The sequence below is a fragment of the Lemur catta genome, chromosome 1 (assembly GCF_020740605.2).
Source record: "Lemur catta isolate mLemCat1 chromosome 1, mLemCat1.pri, whole genome shotgun sequence".
NCBI classification, from domain to species: Eukaryota; Metazoa; Chordata; class Mammalia; order Primates; family Lemuridae; genus Lemur; species Lemur catta.
In genome coordinates, this window is record NC_059128.1 from 240,986,789 (window position 1) to 241,007,684 (window position 20,896).

General features: G+C 36.3%; 1 protein-coding gene across 1 annotated transcript in view; it reads left to right on the forward strand.

Annotated features, from left to right (window-relative positions):
* LOC123630595 (ABI family member 3 binding protein) overlaps positions 1-20,896 on the forward strand; it is a 221,947-nt gene that overhangs the window by 109,468 nt on the left and 91,583 nt on the right. Inside the window, exons 12-21 of the mRNA XM_045540393.1 lie at positions 265-339; positions 1,057-1,128; positions 1,608-1,682; positions 11,343-11,408; positions 12,557-12,631; positions 13,173-13,250; positions 14,131-14,211; positions 15,117-15,188; positions 15,995-16,069; positions 20,197-20,238. Of these exons, the coding sequence (XP_045396349.1) occupies positions 265-339; positions 1,057-1,128; positions 1,608-1,682; positions 11,343-11,408; positions 12,557-12,631; positions 13,173-13,250; positions 14,131-14,211; positions 15,117-15,188; positions 15,995-16,069; positions 20,197-20,238 (711 nt within the window). The remainder of the gene's footprint in view (positions 1-264; positions 340-1,056; positions 1,129-1,607; positions 1,683-11,342; positions 11,409-12,556; positions 12,632-13,172; positions 13,251-14,130; positions 14,212-15,116; positions 15,189-15,994; positions 16,070-20,196; positions 20,239-20,896) is intronic.

The window sequence follows — 20,896 nt, forward strand, 5'->3', positions numbered from 1 at the left end:
CCTGAAGAAGAGCAGCAGCATGTATTTTGGTCTGTACTTTGATGTTGATCTTCCCTGCCACACCACAGCCCCTTGAATGTACACCTTTGAATTTTAACAGCGATGTAACTTTTCCAGGGAAAGCCAGCTATTTCCGTGAAAGGCATCCACTGCTTGGTGCACACACGAGTCTCTGCTATGAAGCATGTCGTGCATGATTGTGGTTAAGCCATAACATCAAATCCTGAGTCAAGGAGGTGCTAACCACATTCTTCTTTATTGTAGTTCTCAGCAAAAGGATCCCGGAAACATCACAAACTGTTCTAATACCTCAGTTTGAATTGCCACTGAGCACTCTAGGTAAAAATTATTAAATGCTACAGATTTATTATTACCTTGGAAATTTTATGCATGCTTCAAAGAAGTCCTTAGACTACATCATTCAAATTCATCTCGTCTTGAAGAAAAAGAAAAAGCCTTTTGTCCCCCAGTAAGATTCCAAATAACCAACCCCTTAAATGTGAACAGTCTTTAAATTTAGAATGTTAAAGAATGTTTAAATTTAGAATGTTAAAGAGGCTCTCTCTGTGACAAATCTTTGGTGGTATTTCTTTTTAGAAAATTGATATTTTCTATATTTTTTTCTAAATGTTTTTTTACTCAATTGTCTCCACAGAGAAGATATGAAGACTGCTTCTTAGAATTTCTTTGAGTGCAATATCAAAAAATTAGAGGGAGGAGCTTATATATAAAGCCATGGTTTGAATTTAAATGACATATATCTAAGAGCACACATAAAAATAGCTGAAGAAATCAGGAAACTCGTTTAATGTGGGTAAAAAGAAGAGCTCAAAGGCAGTAACTTTAGTGTCTTAATTATAAATAATTGCAAAAGAAATTTTATTTATATTATCCAGCATTGAAACACAGAAGTAAGACATACTAACAGTCATGCTTGACATGAAATAATTTGCCTTTTTGTGTTTGTTTTTTGTTTTTGCAAGCTTGAGATTTTTAAAATCTTTTCTCTGTTACTTGCACCTCAGTTCATAACTTTCCTTGTGTGTTTCATTACAGCTCCAAAAAGGCTTCCAGACTTCCCTGAGGCAAAAACACCCTTTCCTTTTGAGAAACCTGAGGGCATCTTGGGTAATAAGAGTACCTTTAATTTGATATTAAGGATGTATGTGCTGATTGCTTAATTTTGTAGGACACGTTTACTGAGTCCTATCTCTGCAAACCTCAATGAATTGATGAATTCAATTAAATCAGGCAAACAAGTGGTTAATTTGGTTAAGAAAAAAAAAGGACCTGTTTGATTGGATTTTCTACAGATTCAATGAAAATCATCAGTCGTAATTCCACGTAACTCATTTATTTAGTAGTTTTCTGCCCTGAAAAATGTTGACAGTATGACACCAAACTCTGGTGTCTCTCACGACTAATCAAATGCTCTCTAGATTGGTACATAATGATTTCTTCTCATTATGTAATGACTTTTGATTGTATCTGCATGTGCTTTTGATTTGCAGGCTTCTGGTAGCCACTTAACCATACCAACAACCTATTTCGGTCCCTTTCTCCTCTAAAAAGAAAATTTCAGCAAATTCCATTTCTTTTCAATATAGTTTCAAGTGAAAAGCCTTGGATTGTTCCTACAGCTAAAACATCTGAAGATTCTAGAGTTCTGCAGCCTCAAACTGGTAATTGCATTCTTTTTAAAAAATAGATTTTAACAAGAGTACTGAGTAACTTCTGGTTTTTATTTTTATAGGTTCCTTAATTGATTATCAATATACTTTGTAGCAAATGGAAAATGTAGAATACATTTTTGGTGCTTAGATGAACCTCATTGTTTCCCCACTACAAAAGCAAAATGGTCTTGCATTTGTTTTACATATATGTTTTTAATTTCTGGATATATTACTAGAAGTCTGACTAGAGCATGAACTATGAAGTGGCTTACTGATTTTCTAGAGATCTCTTTAGTGACATAAGAGCAATAAGAAAAATAAAGGAGTACTATGGGTTGGATTTAACAGTATGAGCTTAATATTTCCCTTGCAGGGAGATACTTGCTTTTTCTTCAGCAAAATAATTCAGTAAACATTTGAGAGCTTACTATGTGCAATATATATATTATGCCAAGTTCTAAAATTTGTAATTATATCATGATATAGAGGACAGAACACAGGTCTCTGAAGTTAATAATAGACCTTCGTTCCATTCCTGTCTCTTCTGCTAACCACATGACAGCTGTTTTTCTCTACTTTTCTGGGCCTTGGTATCTTTTGTAAAATGTGGCAATTGGCTTTTTTTCTTCTTGAGAATTCTTGTGTCCTACCAGTAAAACTGATTGAGACATCTTCCCTTTTTCAAAAAATAGATTTTTATCAACTAAAAATTTTTCTCCTATGTATCTTCTCTTTGATGCCTAGCAGTAAATTAAAGAGCATATTCAGCATATGAATTATAAGAAAAGCTCAGAAACCATCCTTTGCCATTGTTTCCATGATTTTCTCCTTTCATTTGTTTGCATTTCAATTTTTATGAACCTTCTGGTTGCTGTGACTTTATTTGGGGTACATATCACATAGTATATAATGTAGAACGTTCAGGTAATGAAGTTAAATACACCGACATTTTCTGGTATTCTCCAGAGAGCGTCCAGTGTAGGACTGGGTTTGAGAAAGGATGAGAATGAGCCCTCAGACTCACAGATCTTAGTTAAAATATCCTTTATCTACTAAGTGTAAGGGGCTCAGATCTCAGCAAAAGATAGAAAATGACATTAAATTAAGTGAGCATGTCTATTATATTTTCCCCTAGTTTCCTTAAGCAGGAGCACACTTGAAAGTTGGCCATGGTTGTCGGCTTATCCAGAGAAGCTTCAAACTGGGTCTTCCTAAGCCTTAGTTTCTAGTCACTAACCCTAAAATTCTAGTGCAATTAACTAAAGTGGGTACAAAAACCCCTTTAGCAATCTGGGTTCTGGGTAGAGTTTCACACTGATTCTCTGGGTCCCTCGGCCATCACACAGATGCAGCCGCATTGTAATTATGGAACAACCACTACTCTGGGGGCACATGTGATGGTTTATCTGCTGCACCTGGCTGTGCCTCCTGCAACGCTCAGTAGAACCTAAACCAAACACTTTGGGGGCTTTTGGGACTAGATAAACTTTTAAGTCCCTTTCATCTCTTAGCTTTTTGGTTATAACGCAGGGGACACAGGATTCCCTGGGTTTCCCTTAAGCAGCATCTCATTTTTAGTTTCTATGATTATTCATGAGCAAACTGATCAAAACCTCAAGGAAACCGTTTTTGGAATTTGAATGCCTAGAATATGAATTATATATAAAGCCTTGGTTGAACCAAGCATTGGGGAGAACATGTTGGGGAGTGTAGGTTGCAGAGTTACAATGAGACAAAAATAGATGATATGGAAAATCCCAATAAAGGAAAGATTCCTTTTGTCTTTAATCCCAGAAAAGGAATATTCTGGGCTTGTCCTGATGAATAATGGCTAATGAAGCAGGAAACAGATTCATTACTCAGCTGCTTTGCTACGGCCAGAGCAATTTTAGGTTGCCAGAGAACTTCCAACTGAGAACTCCCAACCCTCTCTGGAAAAAGTTGAGACTTGTCATGAGCTGTAGCAACAGTGCAGAAGGTGATGATGCAGGCATGAACTTGAGCCCCAGAAACTTCCCAGACTGCTTTATAACATTTAATTTTTATATCCCTGCTACTTAGTATGATCGTTGGGCCAGCAGCATCGACATCACCTGGGAACTTGTTGAAAAGGTAGCACCTTGAGTTCCACTCTAGATCTGTTGAACCAAGAGCTGCTTGCCATCAAGATCCCCAGGTGATCTGTGTGAATATTAAGGTCTGAGAAACACTTTATCAATATAGTCTTATCAATGGTGCAGGTAAGAATTATCAGGTGTGGTCAGTTATAGGAGAGTCGACCTCAAATGAATGTAAGATTGATTTCTCAAAGTGGGCGATGAACATTTCTTGTTTCTCTAATGTGTAATGCTTCCATCTGTACTCTAGTATAAGAGTTGTATGGCATCATCTTATATTAAATTTCAAATTAAAATTTAACAGCATGCATTATTTGTGATTTAAAGACTTGTATATTCATAATCCTTTCATTTCAGGCTTTGTTTCTTTTGTTTGATTTTGTGCAACTTTATACATGTACTAAAGTTCACTATTTGCTATTTAGTTTCAACATTATAATTATTTTCCAATTACTCAAATAGCTTCATGATGCAACTGTTTTGAGAATTAAGAAAAGAGGCAGAGATACTGTTTGCATGCTGGTCCACAAAACCAGAAGTCTCATTTTTGGTCGTTATATCCTTTGAATAGACAATATATTTTAGCTGGAATTAATGACATTATTATAGCAAACCCAGTGAATTTTGTTTTCTCTGTTGGGATATGATGCATCTCTGTTTACTATGTCAAGTTCCTTCAGCCAAAGGCCAGCAGAACGCACTTGTAGTTGAACAAAGTTAGATTTATTTACTTTTTGCAATAATGGAGAACACAGACTATGAGGAACAGGGGAATCTCCTAGAGGATGTTAGAAAAGACTTGTAAGATTTTGTCTGCATTAAATGATTGGGGGAAGGGTCCAGGGAAGTGGAGCTTTGCTCTAGATTGGATGCAGTCAGAAAGTGGGAGTAATTCTGTGATTGAATGTCTTCATAATTCTTAATGAGAAAGCTAGATGAGCGCAGTGAAGCTAAAAGAGTGACTGATGAAAGAAGCGGCTCTTACTCATATTAGCCAGCATGTGAGGAGGGTCATATTGTGGCTTGGAGGATGTTCATGTGTTTGTGTTTCATGTGATTACAAATTGGTCTTGTTTTTGTCTTGATCCATCACAATCACAAAGTAGTCTTGTCTGATATTGGTGTTCTTTGGAATTATTAATGTTCGATGGGGGAACGCCACAGCCTACCTGTGTGTGGGTGCTAGGCCAGCACCTGGATTTCAGGGGCTGCTCTTCTCTTTATCAACCATTAAACACAATTTACCAGGAACTTTTTAAAATTTTTTTCTGCTTTGGCATTTGTTTTTCACATATTCTCTATTAAAAAATCAGAATGCATGTTCTCAAAAAGATTTCTGTACCACTTTTGGATATAAAAGACTTTATGGAAATCCAAAGTTGCGTGCTGAATATTGAAATTCCTGGGTCATTTCAATAGTTTCGGCAACAGTGAGACAGGATAATTTGGAATTTGGAATATCCCAGGAAATCTGAGATGTGTAGCCATCAAACGTATTCTTCCCTGCTTTCAGTGTATTTGCCCCAGTCTTTTAATAGTGCTGTATTTTGTGATTTCATTAGTTGGAATTGTGTTTGTATTAAACCTTCTGTGAAGTATGTTTAAGTAGGGTTGATTGATTTTGATTCCCTTGGCAAATTTAATTTTCCTTAAAATATATAAAGAGAATCATAAAAATCTGCTGTATAATTATATACCAGAACGTAAAGTTATTTATAAGTTTTGTATTAAAAGGAAGTTGGCCACACTTTAGAAATATTTAAGTACTTGTGACAAGCTTTTAGAAAAAGTCAATTGGTCTTATGTTCTACTGGAAGGCGGCCAGGTAGCTATGATGTCAGCATTGTTTTAGAGTGAGTTCTAGAAAAGCCCTCAGTATCTTCCACTCTCAGATGAATTCTGCATTTGTATGCATATGCACATGTTTATTGGATCATTTCTCCGCTAGAATAACACAATTTGTTTTTGCATGGCAGTTTTCTTCTAGAAGATTCAAGAGACTATGTATATACCATCATATGGATCCTTCCAAAGCCTCTGGAACCTGACAGAGTTACTTTCTTTTATATTAAGGAGATACGTGAGGAACTTAACTTGAAATGGGTAGAGGAACAAAATTAGAGTCCTCCATTGCTTTCCTAATCTTCAGTAAACTACTCCACGTTAAAAGTGAAACAATGCTCTATAGCTTGCTGTGAAAAATTAAGAGCTGCTTTTACAACTGAAAGAATTAAATGTTCACATGGAGCCATGGGCCTTCCAGATATGCTGGATAAGAAATTTTACGTGATCTGTGAGAGGCTGGCCAGTCCCTGAAGTTTATTCTCATTATGAATGTGATTGCTAACTTGCGAGCTATAGGGTGAGACAGCTGAGCTATATAACCAGCTCAACTATTTACCAGTTAAATAACTTATCTTAAGTTATTTAACCTCTCAGAACTTCAGTTTCCCCATCTATAAAATAGAAATTATATATAAATGTTTCATCGGTTGTTTTGTCTTAGAAATAATGTATAAATCATTTCATAGAATGCACAGTACACAAGGGGTACCCTCCTATCATTTCCTTGATGCAATAGAATCTTGCATTGACTGCATCCCATATATAGCACACTGCCTATCCCGAACTTCCTGAATTGCTTCATGCAGTCAATTGTAATAAAAAATACCAATTATGTTTTTAAAATTATTTAATAAAAGAAAAAGAATAGAGATGAAAAAACTCTAAGCTGATATATATATGATCATACCAAATGATCCATGGGTCTTCATGTCACTTGTATGAAAATGTTTAAGGAGAATGGAGAAAGGACATGTGCAGTGTTATTCACAGAGGTCCTGCAACTCCTTGGGAATAGCCTGGCGACCTGCTAGCCCTGGGAAGGGATGCTGCATCGTATCACACAGACTTTGTTCCGGTACAGTGGCAGCCTGAGTCACTCGGTAAACTGGATTCTGAGGCCCTGCCTAGGTTCAGTGAGGAAAACGATGCCACGATCAACTAGCTGTGCTTTCTGTGGGCACCAGGGACAGCAGAAGCAGCATAGGTGCCATTATTTGTCATCCCACAGAAAGGTGTGTGCATGACCTCTAAAGACCCTGTGTGGTTTCGGGGTAGGGATGGATTTGAGCTTTCTGTTTCTGGCTTGATAATGCCATCAGGGTTAAGCCTCCTTAATTTACTATATCATCCCCTTAAGAGACCATCAGTTAGTACAAGGAGGGTTTCAAAAGCAAATGAAAAAAATGGTTCCAAACCCAGGATGATTCTATGTTTGTTTTCCTCCTTAGAAAATCCTCCTGCCTGTTCTCCCTGAAAGTGTCCAGACAAACCAAATTTTCTCCCAAATCTACTGTGATATTACTAAGACAATGACTTTTTCTGGTATAATTACTTCCCCTTGAACCATAAACAGTTATGTCTTAGAGACTTCCCTTGACAGAGGGTCAGAACCAAGGAGGATCGGCCTTGGTTCATTAGAATTTTCATTAGAATCTACTTTGGGTGCTTCCTTCAGGAGGTTGTCACTGATGATTTTCAGTGTTAAATCCTTTCAGTGCTCTCGAGAACTGTAGTAAATTGCAGTATGCCCTTAAGCTCTATAAATCATTTAAAGGCTTGAAAGCAGACGTGATGGGCATGCACAAGGAGTGGTATATTGGTTAGAAAGTTTTGGCAGCAGATTGTTTGCTCAGAGTGGTTGAAAAGAGGTAAACTCTCCATTTGGACCGTATTGCCTGCCCTGTAAGGTGTTGATTAGCACAGATCTGGCCCACCCAACTGGATTAAGCCCTAGAGAGGAGAAAAAGTAGGAACGAGTGGTGGTGTTGATGCTGTGAGAGCAGGAAAATAGAATTCAAGCATAGCAGATGGTTTACAGATTTACTGTGGTCTCTGAGACATTTATAGCCTCAGCCTTTGATTTTATTTCACAAACATTTTCTTGCAGCCAAGATTTTCACAGATTTCAAGGCCAACTAGAAAGGTATTTGTTTTTCCATTAGCTGAAAAAGCATTATTACTTAATAATATATTTAAATGATACTGAGAGCTCTGTGTGCGGTATTGTGTTTTTCTCTTTTAGCTCCTTTTTGATGTATTTTTTCATTGCTTCTTCATATATATTTTTAGAATTCTATTTCCATGGCAGGGTATGGCCCCACAAGCATATTACAGGTATTTGTGTAATAGAGGAAGAGATTTCTGTATCATAAAATAATTATAGGACATGTTCATTTATTCTCCACACTAAGCCAGAAAGTCGTTTATTCTAAGAACTTAAGCTACCCAACTGCCAAACTCACTCCTGTCTATTTGTTGTAATGGACATCTTGCAGATTAATTCCATTGAGTACCCACCATGCACCAGGCTCTGGAGTAAATAAGCCTTGGAGTGTATAATGAGCAAGACAGACACAATTTTTGCATTAATGAGGTCTTTGGTCTAAGAATTTGTGTTTAAAAAGGAAAATCTTTCACATAGTTATGAATATGCAGAGAATTTGAATGAAATGAAATGACAAAGTCTTGATGATTTGAAATACTTTGGATGCCATCACATGTTTCCAGAGCAATATCAGGGCTTTTTTTTTTTTTTTTTTTTTTGGCAAACTTTGTATTTAATCAGTTTTTCAAAGCAAAAATGTACAATTAACAAAACATAATTTTAACAAACGTGGCTTCAGGAAGGAATAAAGCAAATGGTAGTATAGATTATTTCATATTATTTTTTTCTTTGGAAAATCTGAAAGTAAAATTTAGTTATAAAATTTAGTTACCGTTTTTTGAAATAAACTAATATTGCTTTTTATAACCTTTGAATTGAACTACTTATTTTACGTGTTGGATTCAATTCCTCTGATAACTTTTGGTCCCACATATGTTCTGTGACTACAAGATCAAGGTACTGCTTAATGTCAAATAGCTATAGCATTCCATCTACTAAAGGAAACACAGGTGATAGAAGTTTGCCTCTAAACAATAATGTATGGCAGCATGTAGACTGTCTAAAAATAGAAGGGCTCACCCCTAAATCTTGGCTAATCATCAATTTTATAGCGTTTTAGACACTGGGTCTAACCATTACCTGAATTTTACTCTGGTATAGATGTACATATACAGGGTTTTATAAAGAAATCAAGAGCTGTTGACTTTTAGAGAAGTTTTCAGAGAACTGCATGTCAACACTATCCTCTCCCCTGACATCTCTTACTTCTGAGTCGAAAGATCTTATTTAAATCTTGAATGAATGAGATGGTGATATGCTTCACAACACTGCCCAAACAATGTAAAACTTAGAGTGAGTGGTATGTGTGGGGTTTTAGCACTCATTTTCTTTACTTTTCAACTCTCAGAAACTACAGAAATAGAAATATTAAGGACCAAGTCTGCTGGCAGATGTGTTATTTTAATCTTGAATATGTTTGAGAATGTGTTTGGGAGTTCAGAGATCCCAGACAATTGGGAACTTCCAGACATGAGCCACCATTGCCAGGAATGATGAAAGGAGGGCTTCCTTCCCCAATAAATGCCTTGTGGGGATAACTTGAGGGAAGACAGCAGGCTGGCTTGGAACCTCCAGAATGAAAAGGAATTGTAAATATGAAAAATAAGTAAAAAGAGGGGAGTAAATATCATCTCTTGGAAGAAAAATACAGGCCATAGGATAATTGGTCCAATATCACAGATTTGGGAGTTAGGAAAACAGAAAGACATATTTAGTAGTAGATAAAGCTGACTTTGCTGGATCTATGACTTGAAATTGGCATAACGCAAGCCTAAGATCAGAAACTGCCAGCATTTTTTGTCCTTTAAGAGATCAGTCATTCTTATCTGACCATTAAAATTGCAGCAAGGTTAAGGAAGACTTTACAGTGTAATAGATGTATTCTCAGAAAGTATGCATATTTTAACTCACAATATTCTTTTCTGTTTTTGAAGATTTTATAAAGCAGGAGATTCACCTTCACAAACTGCAATGTATTTCCTGCCTCTTTGGCATGTGGTACAATATAAAATGCTCTCTATTTTCACAGCATGTCACAGGGTCTGATTTTATCTTTCTTACAGTTTCAACTAGCAATGGTTCAAAATCATTAGGTTGTCACTAAATCACAAGTAACCCCAATGAGTAAATATTCCTGTGAGCTCCCTCCTTTTTGATTTCTATATAGCTATTTTGTTTTTTTTTTCTTGTTTTTCACTTTTTAAAAAATTATTTCAGCATATTATGGGGGTACAAAAGTTTAGGTTACATATATTGCCCTTGCCCCCCGTCCCCCAGTCAGAGCTTCAAGTGTGTCCATTCCCCAGACAGTGCGCATTGCACTCATTATGTAGGTATACACCCATCCCCTCCCCCGCCCACATCTGCCCGACACCCAATTAGTGTTATTCCCAAATGTGCTCTTAGATGATGATCAGTGAAACCAATTTGATGATGAGTACATGTGGTGCTTTATATAGCTATTTTGAACCACTGGCCCCCCAGGTGCCAGTCCGCTACCCTCCCCGCTTGGCCAAAGTGTCCCCTATATAGCTATTTTGAATGGGCAAGGAAAGTAACCTCTACCTCGTAACAGTTCATGCTTTCTCTATACCTCTCATGATCACAGTGACAGCTCTTTTTGATGCCATTTTTGCTTGCAGGTTTGACTCTTATGTGATCATGAAAATTATCCCTGTATTAAAATCATTAAATCCTTATGTTTACCCTCATCCTACTTTCTTCATTTCATGTAGAATAGAAAGTTTATCTTTAAATCCGCCTAGATTATAGAAGGGCTCATGGCTCCATGAAGGAACACAGAAAGCTGCCTCTAGGTACATGTCAGGAAGGATGGTGCCAAAAGAGTCCTGGTCTCAGCCCTGTTGTCGTTGGTCCTGCTGATAGAGTGGCAAACGCACCGAGCTTGACAATTTCAGCGTGTGACTGCTGGCAAATGTCTTCACTGCTGTAAATCTCAACTTTATCTAGAAAGTGGAGATAACATCCCATTATCTATAAAATGGGAGAGATGCCTACCTCACCTATTTCTCGGGACGTTGAGAGGGTTAAATAGGCTAATGTACGAGAAAGTGCTGTGCAAACTGTACAGTGCTGTTTAAACATAAGATACCATGACGTAAATTTTACTAAGCTGAAAGAGTAAGCAGTAGATTTTGGGCAAAGAGCCTCAGTGTGACTGCTGTTTCCTTCTTTAGAAATCTCTCCCCAGACTGCCATCTGACTTTATTTATGTTTATGCTCTTGAAGCTCTTTGATTTGGAGCTGGCACGACTTCACTGTAAATATACAGCACTATGTTCACATCATTCCAAAGGCCAGTGTCAGGGCTTGCTATATAAAATCCTGCAGTTTAGAGCAAGAAGGACCAAAGGCAAGTCTTGGTGATGGCTTACATGTGAGTGACAAAGCCAGTAGCCCAGAGCCCAAATCCACTAGCACCCACATAAAACTGTCCTTCAGCCAGCATTCGAACATGTCATGAAATCTTTCAAAATTAATCAACATCTAACATCTGTTTTGTTTTACCTTTTTATTTTAAAGCAACTTATGACATTTTCTCAAGCCCTACAGCATCAGATGAACCTGAAATATCAGAGTCCCACACAGGTATACCCAGCCTCTCAATTCTGTCTTTAGATCCCAGGTGTTCTGACAACACTTGGTGGTTCTCCTTTAGTATTTGCAGAGTGAAAAAGTTGTGCTCTCTAGAGATCTGCCGGGGAGAAATAGCCATCTGTCAGGGAGATGAGTTCTACTCACTCCTCCCATGCAGCGATTAGATCTTTATATCCCTTAGTAAATAAGCTGTTACACGAGGGAGATGCAGATAGACTCAGTTGCTGCTGAGGACAAGCAATGTAATGGCCTATCATTCTGTTGTCCAGAATCACTGTAAAAAGGTCTTAAGAGTCTTAGAGGGTTTTCTCTAGAGTAATAGTAATAGTTCTCAAATTGGAATAATTTTGCCCTCCTCCCACCCAAGGACATTTGGTAGTGTCTACAGGCATTTTTGGTTTTCACAGCTGGGGAAGGTGCTACTAGCGTCTAGTGGATAGACATCAAGGAAGATGCTAAACCCCTGTGGTGCACAGAGCAGCCTTCTGTAACAGAACTATTCAACCCTAGATATCAATAGTGCTGAGGCAAGAAATTCTGTTCTGGAACAATCACATCATCCTCTATGGAGTTCAGTTGGGTCTAGTCTTTGTCATTCATTTGCCGACCCATCTATAGCAAGTTACCTGAGTCTGACAGGTCCTTTGAGCAAGTGTTTCTTAAGCACCTATGAACCTAGGTACTCGAGAGTCAAAGAGAGTAAGACTGGTCATTGCCAGGCGTAGATATAGGTCTGATAATTTTTAGACATGTGCTTTATCTCAGCATCATTTGTGTCATGATAAATAAATGTGAATAATTTTAAACAGCAGCAGAAAACAAGAAAAAAATAGAATGCCAATAGTGGGTTCAGTTAACAATTATGCAACAGAAGGGAAGAAATCAGAAAAACCAGTTGAAAATAAGTTGAAGGTATGAAACACTGTTTTATCATGGTTTCTAGTATTTAAAGTATGGATGTTTTTTTAGACTGAGCTCATCTTCAACTCCTAATAAATCATTTTAAAATGTTGGTTAGCAATTCCTCAAGTGTCCTTGATATTTTTCCCAATATGAGACATAATTTATTACTCATGAATTTGTATTTTATTCCTGGGGCCTTCTACTACTTTTATAAATGTTGACATTTATTCCAACAGCAACAAGTGATTCTATTCTGGATTCTGTCCCACCTAAAACTTCTAGAACTCTTGAACAGCCAAGGGCAACACTGGGTAATGTTTTTAACAGAAAAATCACACTTTATTTTCCATCAAAAGAAAAATCCATGTGAATGCCTTTCTTCCAAATGACCATTTCATTCCATCACATCTAATCATTTCTTTCCTTTTTCTTAATATACATGTATAAATATTTTAAATGCAGGCGTCTTTTCTATTCCATTTGGGGCTCGCTCTTTTTTTTTTTTTTCTTTGAACTGTAATGATATTTTCCCCATTCTTATAGCTGTGAAAAGCTTTGAAAACTGCATGGACATCATCTGCACCATCTCATGCCGTGTGTTTGTGGCCTGTATCACCTCACTTCCATGCATTGAATCTGCCTGGAGTCAGCTACTGAATGATTATCATTCTAGCCTTTTCCCCATTTTAAATCATAATTTCATTCACCAGCTTTCAAGACTACTTGCGTTTTTCATCCTTCATCATGTACTTCTAGCATGTGCTTTGTACCATCTAAAAGCATGTTAAAATTCCTAAAATATTTCATTTTAATGGGGATTATTTGGTGGGATGGGGTGTTTTGTGCTTTCAGCTCCAAGTGATATAACACCACTTGTTCCTCAAAAACCGGAAATCTTTACCCGTCCTGAAATTCAACCTACAACACCTGGTAACTAATGACATTTGTGTAGTTGTGTGGTTTGAAGAAACAGGTAATATGACGAAAGAGTCGTGTTGGCTTTTTCAGAATATTTTTAGTACTAAGCATTTCTCGTTATTCTCTACCATGAAATTTTTCAAAGAACTGAGTTACCTATCATAACTAACTTTATGATGATCCTCAAGGAATTTCCATAATCTTGATGTCTGTATGTTTTGAAGAATGGTTTCCAATACTTCTTTCACTGTTGCCTGCCAGAAAATAGCAGGAGAATTATAGCTGTTAATTACTTTAAAATATGTTGCCTTTTATTTAGCACATTCAGATACCATTTGATCATAGTATTTCACCTGCAGTGTAGTCTAAATATAAGGAGCACCAAGCAGGCTGTGTAGTTCTGGACTGCAGATGGGAAAGGGGAGGTAACACAACCTTCATTTTATAATAGAAAATTATTGGAATAGCAAAGTTAATTAACTTTTGGTGAGGGTAATAATGAGCTACAGAATCAAAAATGTTCTGAACTACCCATTCTCTAAGTCCCAAATATTTTATTTTTGCTTCTCTTCTGCTATTCAATGTCATCCTTTTGGGTTTTTAACTGTACCTTGTGTTCTGAAATGCCTCCAGGGTGCTCATTTTCTGGTACATTTAATTGAACAGTGTATCTTCAATTCTCATGTAGAAATGTAACATCTTTTGGCCCAGTCAACCGTTATTTATTGAGTGCCTACTATGTATTTTATAAAGCAGGGTGCTGAGCATTCTAGAGATACAAAGAAATATAGAGCAGTTCTTGCACTCAGAAGTTCACAAGTTTACAGGCACCACGTGATTGGCCCCTGACAAATATCATTTATCAAAGCTCTGTTAAATCTTCTTCTTTCAGCTCCCCTGCAAACTACATCTATCCCTTCTACAACTAAACGACGCCAGAGGCCCAAAAAGCCGAGACCCAAACCCAAACCTGGTAAATAAATGTCTCTTTAACCTTTCAGGATATTTAATTCCAAACTGGTAATGTCATCTCCTTATCATAAAAAGAAGAGAGGTGATTCTATAGGTTAATTTTGTATGAAATTTGAAATTAACTAAAAGTGAATTAATAATACAAAATGACAAAAATCAAATGTCTCCAATAGGAGCTTACTGAAAATTATGTGATTTTTTTTTACTTGAGAACTTTGTTATAAATCTAGAAACAAGTCCTATTGTCACAGCATTATAGAGTGACATATATAGTGTAACTAATTTTTATATGCATCTATATTTAAGTGTTTTGGGGATTGTTGGTCCTTATATTAATATTTGGTGCCTACTGTGTTTTCAGTTTTGCACCAGGGCAATGGCTAAGATGGAGAAGATGTGACTCTGGCTTTCAAATAGTTTATAATCTTGAGAAGATAAGACAAAACCATGAGAGCATGACATGAGATTATATAACCTATTTCTGAGACTACAATATTTGTGTAAAAGAAAGAGTTGAAGATGCAGACATCAAAATATATGTGGGGTTGGGACAGAGAAAAAGGACAGGGAACAACATATATTACAGCGCAGAGTTCGGGTGGTACAGATATAATAGCTTATCAGTCTAAACATGATATTCTTCATCATCGAATACTATACTCAGAATCATGCTCCACACGCTAGGTTTTGCTTATTGCCTTGTAATATAAATACAATTTTATATGACCCATACTGTTAGGACAGTTTAAAAATTCTTTCCCCAAACTTTTACTCATTGTATACTTTGTTAACTCTGACTACTAAATATGGCAGGATTTTAAATAGGTCCTTCAGTTCCTCTTTGGAGGGTATCTTTTGATCATCTCTAGGATATCTCAATATTTCTTTTTTCCTTTCCATCACCAGAAAGAACCACAAGTGCTGGAACAATTACATCTAAAATTTCTAAAAGCCCTGAACTTACATGGACAACACTGGGTAATAATATATTCTTAGTAGATGTGTTACTTCATTCTACCATGGGAAATCCTCTACCCTAGATGTACGTAATGTCTCGATAGCTATTTAAAATGACTTATTTGAATGATAGGGAAAATCTGATAGAGTACACCAACTCCATGGCTATTGTGGTTGTGGGTAGCTGGCCTACAATTAGTAGATCTGAACTCAGCCTTCAGATAACATCTGTGCCAGCTGCTCCTTATCTTCTATCCAATTATTGCATTTGAAGTTGGATCTTATATATAGTTTCTCTCTCTTTTTTTTTTTTTTTTTTTTTGAGTAAGGCCCTCAAGTTCAACTTCAGACTTCATTTGGAAAAACAGCTTTTAATATTGGTGTTAGTAGAATTTCTTTATGCTTCAGATCATAGCATTATACCTATCAGTGAATACTAATTTTAAAACATGATGGGTTTTTCCCTCGTACTTAAAGACTTAGATGCAGCTGAGAAATAGGAAGGGTACAAAATGATTTGACTGATTTTTTTTTTTAAATCATGGATTAATATCACTGTCTTTAAGGAGTTATTGTGATTATCTAGTAGCAATGCTATATCTGTTAGGTTAAATATAATCTTGAATGTTTTCCAACCCAGATAAAAATTTCATATATTTCCATTAAATACTTCTCTATGAATGTACCATGGAATATTTCCAAAATCTTCCATGATAAATTCATTCCACTTAATGTATGGTTTATTTTTAGGTTTTCCTTCTGTGGTTTTAGACACTGAAATGCCTAAATATTGATCTATTGATTATTTTGTGTCTTTATTTTTCCAGCTCCCAGTAAAACACAATTTATTTCTTTGAAACCTAAAATCTCTCTCAGCCCAGAAGTGACACACACCAAACCTGGTAATTACCCTAAACTTTTTTTAATATTCCTAAAGAAGGGTTGAAAAATTGTTTCATGCAACTCTTTGGAGCAAGAAGTTCTGATATGTATTTTGATATTTGTTACGTTTTTCCATGGAAAATGCAAATGTGCAATGACATGATCTCATCATAAACAGCTACTGTGATATCACAGCCTTGCTGTGAGCTGTGTGGTGGATCATTATGTTCAGGACCATCACAGAGAAAACACAGAAATGTAACGATGTAAATGATTGAGGACTCCCTTGTCTAGGACTGCAAAATAGTTTCCAATACCAAAATTGACTGGAATTCTAATCACACTGAACAATAGCCTTTTAGCTGGAAAGGGGAGAAATATTTCCATCCTCTAAGAACTCTGTCTTAGTTTGGGGCCTCTCAGTTCTCAGGCTGCAAAGCCAGAAAGGCCTGTATTTTCCTAATGCTCTAAAACTTCTAAGCTGGGGCTGATTTCTGAACACTGACTTCTGTTTACTTCTCAGTGGATTTTAATGGCGTTTTGCAAAAGAAAATTCTCTTTTTCAGTAAAGGATTGTTCTATATATGTAATTAAAAACACAATTCCCTGCATAAGGATTGTGAAACATACTGAATGACCAAATCTTCACATTTTCTATCGAGAGTCTGCACAACAGTCTTAAATGTTGGTTGATACGATTGGCTGTGGAGAACTTTGTCGCTACTCATTGTCATTATTATATAAATCTTAAACCCTTAGCTCTGGAAAGAATGTATTTCTCACTATGGTTAATGGATTTTGAGCTTGCATTTCCATTAATGGCATATTTACAAAGTCGGATTATTAAAGCAAAAGATGTTCTGCTAAAGTGGGCATGATTTATATTTGCAATGAAATGGGTAAGGAAGAAAAATGTAACTTCTCAAAAGGAATTCTCATACCTTCCTTTAAAGAAGCAGTGAGATTTCCAGGTGTAGTTGAGGACTGAAGGAAATTAGGGATTAGGCAAAGAGAGTGTAGATGCTGTGACCCTGGGTGAGGCCTCTAAGTCAGAGAAATGGAATGAAAAGCTCCCAACCCAGGGAGGTTTTTTCAGAGAAAGAAGCATAGCTAATAAAACTCAAAAGTCCTAATGGTTTAAATCAAAGAACTCTGACAATTAACTGTATGAGAGAAACATCAAATGTACATTTATTAAAAAATCATGCTTAGAGGGCTTTGGAATAAGGCATAGTAACTATGCTGCATTTTGAATAGAGGGCTATTACCAAGGAGATCAAGAAATATTACTGTGTGTTTGGGTCACCAAATTTTAACAAATGTTTCTTTAATGTAATTATTCCTATTATTATAAGATAAAATTTGAAAATATCCAAAAATATCCCCAAATGTTGGTTATAGTTTATAAGTTACATTATTAATTTCACTGGTTCCTAAGAAAAGATTTTCCAGAGGAAATTCATTCATTAATACAGATAAGGGTGGGGAGGACGTGTTCTTACCATTCTAAGGTGCTTAAGAAAGAGACTTCTTAATTTGACATTTCCTTTTCAAATGGGAAAAACTACTTGGAAGCTAATGTGTTTATACTCCTTTGATTTCTAAACCTAAGAGAAATCACCTAAGAGAATTCACCCTTTGGGCTCAGCAGCAAGTATAACCACTTCAGAATCCAAGCCTGATCCTGTGCCAACTCAGGTTGGCCTTAGGTGGTCCAAGGCAACACGGAGTAATGACTGCATCTCTGCAAACCATTGCTTTGGTTTTAGCTTCTTAAATTTCATTTCTTTATTTTTATTTAGGAAAGACCATCTTTCTAGCTCCAGTAAAGATTTCTGTTCAGAAGAGCAAATAAACCACCAAAAGCTTTTTGATTTGAGTAATTCACTGCCTGTCCCAGCCTTCTGCTCACAGGCTCCTGTTTTTCCATTTCACTTTCCACACAGGCTGCTTTTCCTGCAGCTTTCCTTGGTGGTTATGTTAATGAATTGAAATCTACGTTGCTTTGAGCTTTGTTTATATACAATTCAGTGCATTTCTCACAAACCACAGCCAACTTGTCCAAGTCCCAACTTGTCTACCTCATCCAGTGAGAATCGTTCCCTTCCAGGTTTAATCTTTAAGGTGGTGATGGCATTCAGCTCTTCAAGCTTCTAACAGACTGGGAAAAAGCAAGAGCCCCCAATTACAGGTGTTTGTTTTACACAGCTCTGTGCCATGGTGAATAGAATTGCAAATTGTTCTCATTATTAGCCACACATCTATGAGCTTTGTTTTGTGCTGAAGTGAGTGGCTTAGTCATTTGCAGGCCACTCAGCTTTGTGACAATATTTTATACCTTTATCCCTAACACCTTAAGATTGTCAGACATAGGAAGTCTTGTCAGAAGATGTATTTGTTTTTACTAAACATCAGCTTTACTATTTTTGTTATGCAGTCAACTTTGAAGCTTAATTGATGGGGTTCCATCCCTATTTTGTCTCAGTCTTGTCAGGAATTCACAAATGCAGATTTTTGTCTACAAAATTTAAAAAGCATTCTTTAATATTTGTGAAGGCCGAAAGATGTTATGAGTAGCAAATCTGATTGACTTTTTCACACTTTTGGAAGGCAATTTTGCAGAAAAGATGAATTACAACCTCAAAGTTTCAAAATAATTTTTTGTTTGCTATTTTCAGGGGTGGATGCTTTCTTGATGTTTATTATATTTGACATATAAACATATTGATGCTTATTTTCTCCTTTTCCTGTAGAATCTGAGACACCCAGACGTTTTCTCTCACTCACACGGAATTTTTACTTTGTTACGTGGACTTCAATCTGATACATCACCATTGTTTGCCATTCATCTGTCATAATCTGTTTCTGGACAGATTCTTGAGAAATCAGAATTGGGTTTTTTTTTTTTAAATAACTGCCTTTTAACTTTATTTTTTCAGGCCTAATTTGTACTATTCTATAGTCTCATACAAAGATTTTTTGGCCACAGACATGCTAATGAATGATAATGTCTTTCTTTAAATAGTACCTTCTGCTATTATTCATTGCTTTCAGAATACATGAAAGTTCTCTACCTACATTATTTGTTGTTACAGTTTTTGTAGTTGCTATATAGAAACTATTGTTGTTAATTGCTATGTAGAAACTATTATTGTTATAGTTTCTTTTTCAATCACTACTTGCATCCCCCAAACCTGCCATATTCCCTTTATCCAGTAAAATCAGAGATAATTCCTGATAAATGTAATATTAGAAATGTATAAGTAGAAGAATGTTTAAGTTCTGTTAAGATGGTCAGTGATGCCCTATTAATTTCTATAAGAAAAAAAGTCAAAGAATCTTCACTTTATCTTCTATTTCAAAAATAAGTTGAATTACTTTATTTTCTTCTTGAAAAATAATTATTTTTGTTCATAGAATAATAACAAAACCTATTGGATGATCTTTTTAAAAACTCATAAATATTGTAACCAAGCTACATTCAGCATGAAGTATAATTTGTTTACTGCCAGTTTGAATGAACATCGGAGGGTTTGTTATCTATCAGAATATTTAAATAATGTTCAGTTCAGCCCTTCATGAAATCTGAGACTGCTTTCAGACAATAGATGCTGGTAAATACAGGAGCAACCAAATGAACACTTGTGGTCCCTTCTAAACCATAAGTTTAATTCCTATCTTTTATGGAAGAAAGTAGGGTCCAGCCAAGCTGGAGATCATTCCAAACTAACAGAGCACAGACACGGTAACAGGTCTAGTGGGTCTCTTGCCTTTTCCAGCTCCTTTGGGTGAACCTGGCTGTCGTATAAGGAACAAAATGGCATTTGACAAGACACTCATAGCAACCTCAGGCCACCCAGAACTCCCTTTCAGTTAGTATTTCGTCAGCCACCAGGGACAGTCCTCAGAATATTGGGCAGAGAGGGCAATAGCTCAAGATCAACAACAAAAATGAGAATCCTCAATTCTTTTATCGTGGTTTGTGCAGAAAATATGGGGTGATGAACTTCACTGTCATGAGCTAGGAGAACCTAATCATTCACGAAGGAGGGAAACACTGTTTATGGTTAAAAAAAAAAAAAAAGTAATTTCTCTCTTAAATGGTGCTCCTCAGCATTGCTTTTGATATCACTTGCTTTTATTGCAGCCCCAGAACCTCAGACTCTACCACCATCACAGTCAACAATAGGTAATGAAGCTTTCTTTAATGAGTGAGAAAAATACATGTCTTTAACACCCTTTCTGTTCAACTTTGTCCTTAGCTTTGGGTTATATGTTTTTTTAAATATTAGTTGTCCTTCAGATATTTTTCTAGCCATTTTTCCCAGAAGATATACTCTCTGCCTGTGCTTGACTAAGCAGAGGCTCTGAGACAGCTGTAATGGTTTTGATTTGATACATTCTCTTATATTTGAGGAATATGCCCTGAGTTTTTTCTATCTAACCTGGTTTTTGCCAGTAGAGTACCCTGGCTTCGCTAGGACTAGGACATGTTCGTGCTTTCACTTTTTAGAGGTGTTTTTCTTACTTTCAAAACTCTAACACTTGCAGATTTTCTTGAAAAGCACTATGGTCTTTCCAGATCTAAATATACTGATATGTCACTAGGAAATCCAAGGGAAAAATAGAAAAACCAACCCCAATCTTTATAGCTTCTTTTTCTTCAAAAGAGAAAAAAGTATGTTCTGGTGCCATCTTAGCCAATTACCCATATTTTCCTTCGTAGCATGTACTGCTGGTTACTTTATTAAAGTCACATATTCCAAATGAGGATTGTGCCTTTTTTTGTTTTTTTCCATTTCTCTTTCCAAACTTAACTGGCTACATTTTTGTTCACTTTGTCTAAA